The following is a 14,633-nucleotide window of genomic DNA, read 5'->3' as shown; positions in this document are numbered from 1 at the left end:
TGCACAGCAGTGCTTTTGAGCGAACGAGCGAACAACCCCCACAACACCTTTACACCCCACGGCCGACGGGTGTATTGGGGATGCTATGCTGCTATCCTCTTCTCCACAACCCACCCGCCGTCACTCTTTTTTTCTTTCACAATTTTTGTTCCAATGCGTTCGACACCACCACACAACCGGCACAGTGAGATAACGAGAGTGTACGCGAGAAAGAGAGTGAGCTTACGCCTGCGCGAGAACAAGCCGGTTTAGATGGGGTTGTTTTTTTTTTTATTTCTTGTTGAGCACACAGTTTCAAAAACGTTCACAGCACACGACGGAGAAGACGAGATCACTTGCTTGCTTACGGCTCGGCGTACAAGATGGAACTGAGTTCGGCGCCGGTTCGTACCGTGAATTAAATATTATGAAAAGCCGTCCACAGCACGACGCCTACGTACGCTGCGTGTCCGTGCATCAACCCGCCCGCGGCTTTACCGGCCACGACTACCGCGACGATGACGCGCACCATATGAGAGAAGCCCAGCCACAAACACGGCACACCGTGTATGTGTGTTTGTGTTGTGGTTTTACGCGAAAGTCTGCAACCGTAGTGGGGGGGGGGGGGGGAGACAGGGTGGGAATCAATCCTCTGCCACCCAGTTTCGAAAGGGCAACCCGCAACAGGGAGTCATCACCGGTACGATCTTCGATCGGAAGTTGATCGTGGTCTCCCGCGGTAGTACGGATTCTCACACCACCCATATGCTTTAAGTGGATGGCGTCTGAAACGTAAATACCATTAGAACAATGGCTCTATTTTTAATCCCGATGCGTAAACACATCGCTACATGTGCTTCGACGCTTGTGCTACGTTTGCTTCCGAAGCCGAAAAACACTAATGAAGCCCTTTCACATTAATTCTTTGCTGCGTTTGCCACTGCTACCGGCGAGAATACCAAATTTAGATGCAAAACTCTGTTCGTGATTCACCCTGCTGCCAATGCTGCGTGCGTGCATCACTAGAGTCAAGTCACCAAGCACGGCGACATCGGCACCACCTTGTTGTGTTCCAAGAAATGTAAGCAACAAACAAAAAACCAACCATTCGCACCACCTTCGCATCCACGATCTACATCGACTTCCTACGCCCTCCGAAAAAAGCGGCCAGCAAAAACACTGTTGCCTTCGCCCACAAAGATCAACCGATCGGAAGAGACCACTGCGCGCTCACCACTTCCAGATTGGGGCGAGATTTGAGCGTATTTTAGTGTTGGCCGGAAAAGGAAGTACTCGCGTGTTTCCTAAAATTGGGACGGCAACATGATATCGAAAAATTACAACTTTTTGAAACGAAAACCACGAAGCATCGGTATCGATTTGACCATGTTTGGATGCTGAGATTGTGGTGATCTTCATCGTCTAGAGCAATAGGGGGTTAAGTTGATACTTCTATGAGATCATGTCTAGAGAAATGGCATTTGAATGAATCAAGTCTCCATTTTAACTAGATTTTTTGGTCTTAAAACTTATGTTAGAAGTAAGTGGACAATTTAAAAAAAAATACTATAGAACTGATGCTTCATTGCCGTCAACTTGCTTCATCATTATTTATATCCATCTCTTCAAAAAGCTTATTTATTACAAAAACATTTAAAAGAATGTCAAAAAACTGTGCCAAAAAAAAAAAAAATGGTCTGAGAAAGTATTCAAATGCCGCAAACAAGCCAGTAGTGGATCTTCTTCTGCCAGTAGCGGATCACTTGAAGCAAATACTGTGCGGCACGCAGAAACCATCAAGGGCAGACGGGGACAAAGGGATCGTGTGAGAACATATAGAAGGACGAGAGCGCGTTTGTGACTCTAAGAAGCAGACCAGCAATGCAGCTTGAGGCTGGAATCTGCTGAATTCCAGAGATGTTAGCCCTAACATTTGACACCAAACTGAGTTGGGTAAAAGCTTGGAAGCAATGCGTGTAAAGAGTTTTCTGCACCCTCTAAACTCGGTCAGTACGGGGGCAATTCCTGAAGGGTTCCATACAGTACTGGCATTCTCGAGTATGGGACAGACAAGACTACAATGCAGTGTTTTAAAACACATCAAACCAAGGGTCCGATAAGCTGAGTTGATCAAATTCGAGATATGATTGTCAAACAGATACCCTGTGTTTGTTAAGAATAATTTATATAAATTGATAATAATTTCTCGTCTCCAAAGTGATTTTACATTGTATCTTCGGTCGCGCTGTTTAACTGACAGTTTTCCCTTTTTTTAAACACCTTTTTGTAACCACTCGCATCATATTTTTTAACGATCATACTTGGCCAGAAAAAGATACTTTAAAACACGTGCTTTTTCCTATAGAAATTAGCTTATCTGCTACTCATCGGCAGTGATTGGCTTCCAAAGTCCAATGATTGTAGTGTTTAAACTAAATGGTAGCGCGCAACACCGCAACACAACCAATCCCAACTATACCCCGCATAAACCCCTAGCCTAATCTAATTGCATTGGCCTAATGTGTGGACATACATAGTGTTCAAGTGGTGACTTTTCCCGCATCAGCTGTGATACAGTGTCAAGTGGCTGTGTAAACTATTCACCACCGGTTGCAAGGCGTGTGTTTGATAAGCGTGCGATAATTTTCAATCTTTCTTTCATTGCTTTAGATTAAATTATGTCTGTTTCTGTTAAAAATGGGCCTGACTCTTCGATTTTTAAACAAATTGAACTAACACGGGCACAGGTTTGGCAGCGAACCATGCGCGTATCATGTTCGACCAGCGCTGCCAAACATTCTTCAGATAACATAAAGTCGAACGTTTTATCGAACGTATTTATAGAGACTGCGCGATATTGAGGGCCCCTAAACGTTATATCAAATTGATAAAAACACATAATACCGTGTGCGAGTTTCGTATTGCGGCGCGTCAAAACACTGCACGGGTTCTGCCAGGGTGTGGCGAGATCGGTCACGCCGCGTTTCTGCACATCGTTGTGAGGAATGTGAAAATAAAACACCAACTTCCCGCTGACAATCGAGCAATGCTGTCGTGTTTAGAGAGCGCAAATTACGGCCCTGTGGCCGATGTGTCCACTGTGTGTCCATCATTGGTGTGCCCTCACATAAACTCACTGTAGCTGTGATTGTTCCGTACGTTGGATATTTCCTAGTGTTTGTTTGATGTGCCTTGACTCGTTACAGGCACTTGGCACAATCAAACACACATACAAAGAACACATTCTTAGATAAACAAAACCACCAGAAACACTTACAAATTGACCTCCAAGGTTGCCCTTTTTCGGCCAAAACAAACACCATACCGTGCACCGCTGGAGTGGAGTCGTGCTTGCACTGCAAAAGGTGTCGCCACTTATCATACGGCCTGAAAGTAGTGGGTCAAACTTTATGTAAAATTGTGTGAATAAAGCGACTGTACTGTAACTTCAAGTCATCGTGGAAAAAGTGCATCCGAATGTAATGGATTGCACGCGACTTTATCATTACTCATGTGGATGGGGATTAGCGCGCGGTAGAAGCGGCTTTTTTTGTAAAGAGGACAGGGAGGCGTAGAATTTTATCTAGCTTGGCTTGTTCGCTTGTTATCAGTACAATTGCATCAAGCTGAGCACGGAATGTTCAACCTTGGCGATGAACGCAAACAGACATTTGTTGAGAATTCTCGCTCACCTGCTGCATGTGCACCTGATTAGTGCACCAAGCGCGTATTATCGTTGAATGAATTAAACTGGCGTAGTAAATTAAGCTACAAAATCTAGATGTTAATCGATTAAATTCTTTAAATTTGAATGCAGTTTTGAAAAAATTGGGTTAATTTGTGTTTTTTCTCGCTTTACAACGAAGCAACAACAGAACTGATTGACATTTTAGTCACGATCAGGTACTAACGATCTTTAGTATTCTCTGGTGTCCCAAGCAGGGTGGCATGGTGATACCGGATTTTTAAAAGACCGATACAATAATAGTGTACAATACTAATGGACTATTGATTTTTGGCCCTTGTTTCAACTACCTCGGACGCTACATACTCAGTGGCGGATCAAGGACTTTGGAGGCCCTAGGCGGTAATGATGTTGAGGCCCATATCAAATCAAAAGTGCTGACCGGGGGGTCCTTGTGCTGAGGAGGCCTCTACCCATACGTACGAGGCCCTTGCTACAAAGCTACTATTGCTTTTGTACTAAGCAGCTGCTGGGGCGACCATCAATCCCGGTCACTATAACCAGCTGATTTCTGCAAGTCTGTAGTGGACCCTTAATTGAAGGTAGAGAAGAATCGATATTTATCCCTTGTTCTCTGACAAAAGATCCTAAGGCAGGGTAGTATTTCTTTAAGTTTATTTACTGCTAATAGTCAGAGTTCTAGCCGAAAACTTGCATTTATACTATTTTAATATGAAGAGAATCTGATACTTACGATCTTCAATCAAAAATTCAAATCGCTATCACATTTCCAACAAACAATCCGACATTTACCAACTTTGAGGGCCCAGACTGAAAGTGCTCATGAAGTTAGTGCATACTGTACTCTACCTTAACTCCATAGTTTTCTAGGAACAAAATCTTCCAGCAAAATCAGAGTAATAAAGTTCGGATTTGCCAACAAGAATCCATTGAAGGAGCTTCAACCACATCAGTTGTGGCGATGAGCAACCGTTGCAAACGTCGCTAAACCTTTCACGAAGCCTCACATGCACATGAAACAGCACTCCACATCCGTAGGATGGCCCTGAGAAGTGTATTGCAAGCAACAGCCCATCCAACAACGCCTTGTGTGTCGGCTTGTGGTCCAAGGTACAATCAACGAGCGATGGTAGCAGTATATGGACGACAAGCAAGCTTGCTCCGTGCGCTCCCTGTGTTCGAACAGCCGCGGGTGAGATTTTGCCGAGAAAGATCACTTCTCCAAACTGCCCGGAATGGAATATATCGCGTCTTGGGCAGATTTTATTAGCTTCACCATCTCACGCAAAAAACCGGCGACTTTTATTGCAGGCCTGAAACCTGTTTTTTACATTCCTTTTTTTGGGGTGTATTACGCGACCGCACCGGCCGTGTGTGTGTGTGTTGGTTGGCTGTGAAGATTTGGACGTCAAAACCTTGAATGTAGCAGTGGAAGAAGACTTTCTTCGCAAGGGATTTATAATTTTATGTTGTACGACTGTTGGAGTTACAATGGATCATAAGCAATCGGAAAGTACCATATGCATCGTGAAACCGTGGAAACGGAAAGCGACGGGAGACGGCACAATGAAGTTATTAAGCTTGTAAAAACATTTTATATTTCAAACATGTTTTGTTCAAACAATTAGTACTACTCCCTTATACGTAACGCGAAACAGCCGTTGTCGTGTAAATGTGCTGCCAATAATAAGTAGCGTATTTTTTCCCATTAGAACCGGTGCAGCACCCTAGGGGTATGAAGTCATCAACCAGTCCAACAGTGCACGATCGGCGACGATCACGTAGGATGTTGTGTTTTATTGAAAGTGCTCAGCGTTACAGTTACCAGCCGGTTGATTGCGGGACTGCCTTTACTGGAACTGGTAACGAACTTTGCACGATCCGGCGCGACACTGATTTATTTTTGCCACGAAATCACAGAGCACCATTCGCGCAGCACCTACCCTGGTGGCGTAGGTGGACGTCGCTGTGCGTAGGATAGTGAAAAAAAGCTTTCCCTTCTTGCGATTGGATGAAGCCTTCGATGGCGTCGTGCAATGGTACGGTTGCGTGCCAGTGTGGGTAGTAAAATCCGAAAATAAATCCCTCGTTTTTGGTCTCATTTGTTGATCTGCTGAGTGCTCGTCGTCGTACCGATCAAGTGTCTTTGATCGACGATCAATTTATTTGTCGATGAAGAAAGAAACACTAGCTGTCAACTCACGGCAGATGCAACAGCAGCAAGATGGACGTGTGGACGCCGGATCAATTGTTTCCATTAGGCGTTGGTTAGCTGCGAACACTTGACGACCCTTACATTTCTCCCATCTCGATGATTTTAAGCACCGCATCAATGTTGCTCGTCTTGAGTGCTTCCTTGAACCGACCGATCATGGCCGACGCGAACGTTCCGGCTAGCATTTGTGGCGGGTTTGTTAAGAACAGGGAAGAAAAAGCAGAAAAACACACACACACACACCAACGTTAAGTAAATTAGTAATTCACCCTCAATCCAGTTGCAGCGCTGAAACAATAGCCGTTGTAGCTGTGGAGGAGGTTTTATTCGCGCAATGGCCCGGGGTTATTTATGCGAAGGCTTTCATTGACTGCATCCGGTGCGAGAGCTTATGCGAACATGTGCAGTGGGGATTTGCTGCGGGGTGAGAATAATTTAGCTTTTGCTTGTGTCACCTGAACCAGGCGGTTCATTCATAAACACTACGGAGTTCCAGCGCCAGTTCCAAATAGGAAAAACAAACATGAAAGAAGGTAATAATAGCTCACGATAGCCAAGCTGTGATATAATTGTTAGTTAGGCTTTTAGGAAATAGTAAATGAGCTGATATTTCGCTAGGTGATGATAATTGAACGATAACTTGCTTAATTGCGATCCAAAAGTGACCAGCAGATCGTTTCGTAAGATCGTTTCTGAAGTTGTAAATTTTGTGATCGTTTGAACCTCGTGGACTCATCGTAAAGGCCTAATCAAACTCCGATAAAGTCGCTTAAACATAGAAAACCTGTCAGTTTTTGAATACGAGCGTCAACTCACTCAGTTATTACGATGCCTAACGGTAGCTTTGTGCGATCTTTCTCTCTTCTGGGTGATAGACGAGCGTCGAATTGAATTATTCATGTCCATGAAGTAATTTAACCCAAAGCGTGTGAGCGAAAGACACTCCAAAATCAGTAAAGTAAACGCCGTGTTTGGCTGCAACGTTCATTGACGCTCACACTAATTGTAGAGCCTCACTAGCACCTGGTTGGACTTTATGGCAGATGACAGTGGGGGTTGTTGTCTGTCCCACAACGCTTACCTCGTAACCTCGAAGCGTTGTACAGGATACCGTGGATGCGCTTCAGTGCCAGCTGTATTTCGTTCGTGTTGACCAGCCGGATTTTGTAGCTCTTTACCAGGTCTTCGTTTGTGGCCATCATTTCATTGTGATACTTAATGACGTCTTCGCTGCATTTTTCACCCCACAAACAATCGGTTCGGAATCGGTGATGATGCCATCATGGTAAGGAAGCCACGAAACCGAGAAAGAGAGAAAGAGAGAAATTTGTTGTTCAGCAAAGACTCGACGGAACGGAAAGACTGCACGATTAGTGTGATTCTTTTTACAGGATCATGACATCACCGTTTTCGATGTTGCCGTGGGGATGATCTTCGCACTGTATTGGTGGTGACAAACATTTAGCTATATACCGAGCTAGGAGAGTATCACGTTGACAATTGCTGTTCGAATTTACACTCCACCTTTAAAAGCGTACGCGTTCGTCACCTAGTCCGGATGATGCAGACGACGCTAATAATATTATTCGCGTAACGAGATCTACTCACCCATTGTAATACCGGGCATCTTCCGCTCGTATCAGATGACTTTTGATCTGATTGATGTGCTCCACAATTTCCGAGTTTATCTGCTTCTCCGTATCTTGCAGACCTTGCAGTTTCTGGAACAGTTCCCTCACTTCTTCGTTCACTGCCGGAAAGCAGGCCGTAGACTGCTCGTGCATTTGTGCAAAAGGGAGAATAATAAATTCTTCTTAAGCAAAGGACGCCCAGAATTGTGTGCGTTTTGGGGGCATAAGTGTAGCTACCGATGGTCGACCAGTTTTTGCGTGATCGTGATCGTGACGCGCACAATGGGAAGCATTATTCACCCAACTTACGTTCATGTTGTCTATATTAAGAAACTGCACCAACGACTGGACGAGGTCACCAGCCAGACCGATGTCCTCGGTGTAGAAGCGCGTCTTACCATCGTAGCTAAAGTGTAGGCACACGCTTTTGGCCGTCCGCAGGCTGATCAGGTTCAGTTTCAGTTCCGTCGCATCTGCGTCTGATGTCATGTACTCGATGTCGGATGGTAGCAGGAAATTCTGTGCAGGAAAGCAGGTACAGTACTTGGAATGATGCGTTGTTTTTGGTTGGCGCGGAAGATCGCGTTCTTGAGCGCCTAGAAGGCTTACCTGATTGACCCAGATGCATATTCGCTTCAGACGTTCCGAGATGCGAAACTCCACGTAACTTGCCCCCGGGCCATCCTTCGTTGGGAGTGTGTTTATGTAGGCTTGTGTAGGATCAGAGGCAGAGAGAAAGGGAGAAGGAGTGTCACAATCATTCCTTTCCAGTGCATCACCCGAGTTACGTGTTACGGTGGGCGAACTTGTATGGGTGGGTTGTATTTAACCATGTACGAACCGACAAACACCCCACTAGCAGAGCCAAAAACGGATCATGACGCGTGAGGTTGCAGAAAAAGTTGCAAAAACGGTGTACCAGCCGTTCTCCGGACACGGGGCAGACCGAAAGACGTTAAGGAAGGTAGCATGAGAAACTTGTTTCCCGACACTTATCGCTTTCGTTTGCCGGGTGGTGGTGGTGAGTTATTTACATTTTTGCTTTGTTTTGTTTCCCGTACTTTTTCACCCAAACAGTTTACACTAAAGATTTGTGAGATAATGGACCAACATTGATGGTTGGCGAGTAGCGTTTGGGTGTGACAAACGGATGGGGAGGGCACAAAGACGCATCTGTTTACTTTTTAAGGTGAGGGTCGCTTTGAAAATGTTGTCACAGATAAGGCTTTGGAGATTTTTGTACTGAAACAGGTAAGGGAAGGCACACGCCAAGAAATCTCACTCAAACCCCGCGAAGAGATTATTGTTTGCAAGCTAGTGAATCAGAAAATCATTTTCCTTAGTCCTAGAAATAGGGATTACATTGCTTCATAAATTTTTATAGTTACTGTTTTCTAGATTGACAGTTTTATATCCAATATCGCTTTATCATCCAAAGTGCCAATTAGTCTTATGGTAGTCAACATATAAGGAGACTTGGCTTCCAAAGGCTCACGGCATCTAAGAGGCGTCGTAAGGGTGTAAACGGTCACCTCACAAAAACCTCATATATCGAGATACCTCTGAGTACTGTTCTGTGATCTGATAGCTCTCGGGCCTGATCCACATAGACCGCCTCGAACGGGTGCAGAGGTCCATTACTAGGTTTGCCGCCAGGAAAATCTTAGTAGAGCAAGCCTATGCACTAGGTCAGACGTCGGATAGTTGGGTTTGTTTTCCTCGAATCCTACCGTGCCAATGCCCAATCCTCCTTTATCGCATACCTCCTCTTAGGTTGTATCGATGCACCGTCTCCGCTCTTCTCAATTCCTTTGAATGTCCCCTCCCGTAACCTTCGTACTCGCCCCTCTCTTCTAGTTCCTTGGAGGCGCACAGCAGCGGGGCGAAAGAACCCTTTACTGCGTTCGGTGCAAGCTTTTAACTCCACGTCCCACATTTTTGATTTTCGTTAGGTAAGGATATTTTAAAGTTGCATAAATTCTTAAGGCAAGCAAATTAATTGTTTTAAAATTGAGAAGTTGAAAGGTATTCAAACGGCCTCATTTTCCAAGAGAGCTTAATATCTCAAATGATCTCTTAGTTGAAAGTGTCTTGTCGTCCAAAGAACATTCGTTTCGTAATGGAGATTATATAGGACGACGTCTTATGCTCCAAAAATCCTTTTTATTGATGGAAAATTGTCGTCCAAAAGTCTTCGTAGAAGTTCTCATAAAAGAAAGCTACCTAGTTCAAGCCTAAACCATTAAAAGATCTACTAAACAAAGAGGCATCTTAGCCGAATCTACTTATTCTTGAAGGGGTTTTGCTATGTCATTAGTCATTGTTATTCCGTCTCATAAATCAAAAGCACAATAACATAAAACATTTCGTAATTGCTTGCAAAGGTGTAAAAAAGTCACTCTATAACTTGATAACTTATAAATATAATACATCTGCTAACGATCAACACGCGATCATCATTTATCGCTCTGAGATTGATCGTAAAGTATGTCTCTTTTATGATCTTTGTGAAAACATGTGTTAATAACTTCCAAAAATGATTTGCCCAAAGCGTTCCCTGGACGATACCGGAAACATCTGTATCCAATTTTGAGGCAAAAATTCATCTTAGAAACAATACTTACACACACTTTTCGGCGAACCTGTCAAATTGTGCGGTATGGTGTACATTGCAAACTTTGGCAATTGGCGTGTTAGTTCAAACACATGAAACTGAACACTGCTCGGATAGCCGACGAACGCCTTGATGTGAATGTCCTGTGCATTGTCCTTGAGTGTCTTAAGTGGAATTAATATACGCGAAACATCCTTCGTTAGATGAGCGATCAACGTTTCCTCCTTGAACAACTGATCCGCAAAAATCAGCACCGCCCGGATCGTGGTAGAATTGTTCGTTGAAACGGTTATATCAATGTTCATATCGTTATTGTCGTAGCTGGTAGAAATGCCAATCTGAAGTCGCGTGTTGGACGGTATAATGCCAACATTGTCCGGCACACTTTGCACCAGATTACTTTCGCTCGTATTGCTAAGAATTTCCTTGTTGTACTTGATGTTGTTTTCGTAGTGCTTCAGCTCGAGCAGCAGCTTCTGCTTCTGGGTCAACAGTGCACTCATCTCCTCATCGGCAATGTTGTGCAGCGTTAGCATATTCACGCTAGGCGTCGTATATCCCCGGACTTGTGAAGAGAACCAAAGAAATGCAAAGAATTATTAATTTACGACCAATGAGCTCATCGCATTTGCTCGCTCGTACTCTCTCCATCTGCCGTCACGATCACCAGATCGAGCAACCCAATGCCCCGGTAATCGTTGCACGCAATACCGCACACAAAATCGTTCATCTTCATCCGGAACCAAACGTCCCCGGTACGTGGATCGCGCACATCGATCTTGCCACTCTTCCAGCCGACGATCATCTGCTTTGCCTCGCAGCCGAGTATGTCGTACGTGGCCATGGCGGTGGCGCGTGCCTTCGACTTGATGCGCCACATTCGCACGTTCTCCTCGAACACACCGATCGTGCCATTCTTGACGCTGTACATAAACTGGCCGGTACGCAACGCGACCAGATTCTGAATCTCATTGCCTTCGGTGAACTCGTGCAACAGTGCTTCCTTCTTGTAGATCCGAATGCATCCATCATCGGTGCCGATGATGAGCTGTAATCAAGCGGAATGAAAGGTTGACAGCCGTCCGGTTGATGGAAGGGTTTTCAGTGTCGGTGAAAAAAAAAACCTCCACCGCAAAGATAGCGGCTTACCTCGTTTTGGCCATCCTTATCAATATCGATTAGCAGCAGTGTAACCACGCTACCGGCCGTTATCAGCCAGAGTACTTCGGTTCCGTCTTGGTTGTAGCCCCGCACAACGGCTGCAAGTATTTATTGAATTTATTAGGTTGTTTTGTATTATTTTTCAGAGCATATTTGGCACATTTAATTCTTTGTATTTATTTTTCAAAACTAATAAATTTACTTTCAAAGAGAAAAAATGGCGTCCTTCAATGACAGGAGTAATTTACAGTGACGGACAATGATATAAGATCACTTTTATGTGTTCTTTTTGAAACTATTATTTCGATGCTTCAACTGAACTATTTATTGCATCTTTGTTTTTGTCCAAAAATTCTTCAATGATGGCACGCGGTAATATGATCGCTTACTATTGGTCTTTCAATCTCGCACAAAAGCGATCGACGTCTAATTTCACCGTAAGTTAAATTTTTGAAAAATATTTTAATATCATACACAAGTCTACACAGATCTTCACAGTTTTTCGATAAAGTTGAAATTTATCAAAAAACTTAGCAATATAATAACGCATTTATGCATTTCTTCTTGTCTTAATGACCTTATAGGTCTTGCCGGCTATCGAATGGCTTAGAAGACTAGTTGAGGTACCTCGTAGTTGAATAATTCCTGTAATGAATAGTCCTCAAAATAGAGATCGATCGAGATGGGATTTGAACCCTGGTTGTACTGTGTGAAGACATCGCAGAACCGAACGTTATAAACCACTGACGGGATTTATATCGACAATTTTCGAGGCTCTTCAACGGATCTATCTGATCGTGGACAAAGTACATAATTTCCAATATGTCACTCTTTGAAATTCCATTTACTACCTGTAGAGTGTAGAGTTTGGGGCGGCCACGGGGCTCTAATCCCATCCGGATCGTTCCACCGTAGTGAGGACTGACTATCCAACTACGTGGTATCGGCAAGTCTAGTAAGCCATTCGTAGGCCGGCGTGACCTTAGAGATCGTTAAGCCAAGAAGAAGAAAAGTGTAGGAATGTGGACAGTAGCACTTTTACTCACCATTGCCTCCAACGATCAGCGTATTCCCCGGATTGTTGGCATACGATCCGATTACAGCCGATCGAACTCCTTCATGAAAGTCTCTCTGGAACAGGTTACAGTTTTCGTCCACATGGTACGCTACAAACACGATCAAACCAATCTTGCTATTGAATTTGTCTCACTCCACCCACGGATTGCACCGTGCATCGCCTCCCCCACCCCCTGGTTACCTAGTACATGTGAAGGACTTCCAATCACTAGCACATCACGCTCGTCGTCCTTCTTCAGCCGTCCGGCCACAATCGCCCGTATGGGAAAGTTCATGTTAAGCAGTGCGATGTCATTTTTGATTTCCGAAATCGATAGTTTCGAGTTTTGCAGCCCGTATCGTTTGTGCGGTGTGTGGATTAGAATCTGAAAGGGGGGGAAAAGTGCACAACAGCTCAGCCCAATCAACACCGGAAGTGGACGCGCTCAAGTCGATCGTATCAGTCGAACGACCGATTTGGTATAGATGGTGAACTAGTTTTTTGGTGTTCGGTGAGTTGATTCCTCTTTTTCAATCGCATTGTCAGAGCTGAGGGTCACCATGCACGGCTTGTGTACGTACCTTATCCGCGGTCGTGACCATGGTCAAACAGGAATGTATCCCGTCATACTTTCCGCACGTTACCAGCTTTTCGAACACTTTATAGTTGAGTGAGAAGGAAAATACGGGTTTTGTTGATATATCCATCGTTTAAACTGAAACGATTGTAGCTTTGACAGAAAACATTCAGCGGAAAATAGTCTCCGTCAGATATGTGGACGTTCGGTTGTTGTGTGAAGTTTTCTCTACGATTGTTTGTACATCAATTCACGCCATGGAAACGCCTTGGCGGTGATGAGTGTGCTCATGCGTACTAAAGCCTGTTGACATACCTGTTGATAGTGGAATTCGATTGCATGGGAGCCGGATGCAACAGGTGAAAAAATACATAAAATATTTAATGATAATGTTTCCCCTTTTTCCGTGTGAAAAGACATTGAAGATATTCTTAATATAATGCTATAATAATAATAAGATAAAACTCAACAAAAGTTACAAAAAATGCCAAAAAATATTTAAATAGATTTTTAAGAGTCTGTTAAATTTATTCTTCATTTTACTGTCCCCTCTCTTCAATTAATAATGGAAGTAATTTTAATGACCTATAGCTGAGTAGCTTTGATATTCTCTGTTATTTGTTGTCTTTATTTTTAATTATCTAATTGCATTTGTATGTATGTTTGCTATCAAATTATGCTTTGCTTTCCTTCGCCGTGTTTATTTGTGTTCAAAATATTGCTCGATCGTCCACGTGCATGCAAAATGAACGCGCGCGCGCGCTCGAATGAATGACTGCGAGATGTAAAATGAATAGCATTTGTTCATTTGTATGATCTTCTTGTTCGAAATTCGAACGTTAAGATGCCAGTACACGGTTACTATTTTCCATAAGTCATTACTAAACTGGTTTCTGATTCAAGTGCTTTTCTACGATTTTTTTTACCATTTTTTTTAACTTCTTTGTGATATTAAGATTTTTACCCTTTTATGATTGAAATTAAAAAATCAAAATTAAAAAAATCTTTGAACGTGACTTTTTTTTCTTTCTTCGGCAACCCAATACGTACCTTCAATAGTGCATCACAGTTTGTCACAGGTTTTTAATAAAAAAATACAATCAGCAAGCCTCACTAGCTAGTCTCACGAGCCATAAAATAAGACTGCAAATCTCGTAAATTTCCGCTAGACCATCTCTAACTTGTGCATTGCGGTACTTCCGTCTGGAGTCCAGATTACGCTGTCATAGTCCAAGGTGTAGCGCACCTAACAGCAGTACAGAACCATTAGGCAGAATTGGTCTCGTATTTTTTGTTGACGCATTTTTGGCTTTAGTAACAACGTGGTTGAGAAGATCGTGGAACGAAAGATTTTCGTCCAACCATGCCCCAAGATCTTTGGTGGGGGAAACTATGCTTATTTGGGCGCCTCATAAGCGGTAATTCCAATCGACCAATCGTCCGGCAGAAGGATCTGTTCTCTGATCTTTTGTAGAACAATCGAAAGGGAAATCGAATTGTGAAATACATAGCGCTTGTAGCGGGAGTTGGCTGCTTGACGATCGCCTATCTGCAGTGGAAAGCTGGCTTCCGGTGAACTGTTGTGGAAGAAGCGAACCCTCAGGAATGTATTTGTTTCCGTATGGTAGAAGATGATTCGATGATCGTTGGCGAAAGCGATCTTTTCCCTGGTTTGGAGCTGGATGCTAACGAA

General features: G+C 43.7%; 2 protein-coding genes across 2 annotated transcripts in view; one reads left to right on the top strand and one right to left on the bottom strand.

The window, feature by feature from the left end:
• LOC126565684 (uncharacterized) overlaps nucleotides 1-14,633 on the top strand; it is a 343,737-nt gene that overhangs the window by 3,137 nt on the left and 325,967 nt on the right. The gene's annotated exons all lie outside the window — the stretch shown is intronic.
• LOC126564182 (Bardet-Biedl syndrome 2 protein homolog) lies at nucleotides 5,978-13,070 on the bottom strand. The gene is made up of 11 exons (XM_050221146.1): nucleotides 12,945-13,070; nucleotides 12,565-12,748; nucleotides 12,353-12,472; nucleotides 11,295-11,404; nucleotides 10,788-11,193; nucleotides 10,156-10,710; nucleotides 8,141-8,241; nucleotides 7,841-8,050; nucleotides 7,509-7,672; nucleotides 6,982-7,130; nucleotides 5,978-6,078 (listed from the first exon to the last, which is right to left on the bottom strand). The coding sequence occupies exons 1-11, from the start codon at nucleotides 13,068-13,070 to the stop codon at nucleotides 5,978-5,980; spliced, it is 2,226 nt and encodes a 741-aa protein (XP_050077103.1).

Source organism: Anopheles maculipalpis, chromosome 3RL (assembly GCF_943734695.1).
Source record: "Anopheles maculipalpis chromosome 3RL, idAnoMacuDA_375_x, whole genome shotgun sequence".
NCBI classification, from domain to species: Eukaryota; Metazoa; Arthropoda; class Insecta; order Diptera; family Culicidae; genus Anopheles; species Anopheles maculipalpis.
Note: the sequence above shows the minus strand (reverse complement) of the source record. Positions and strands in the feature narration are given on the sequence as shown.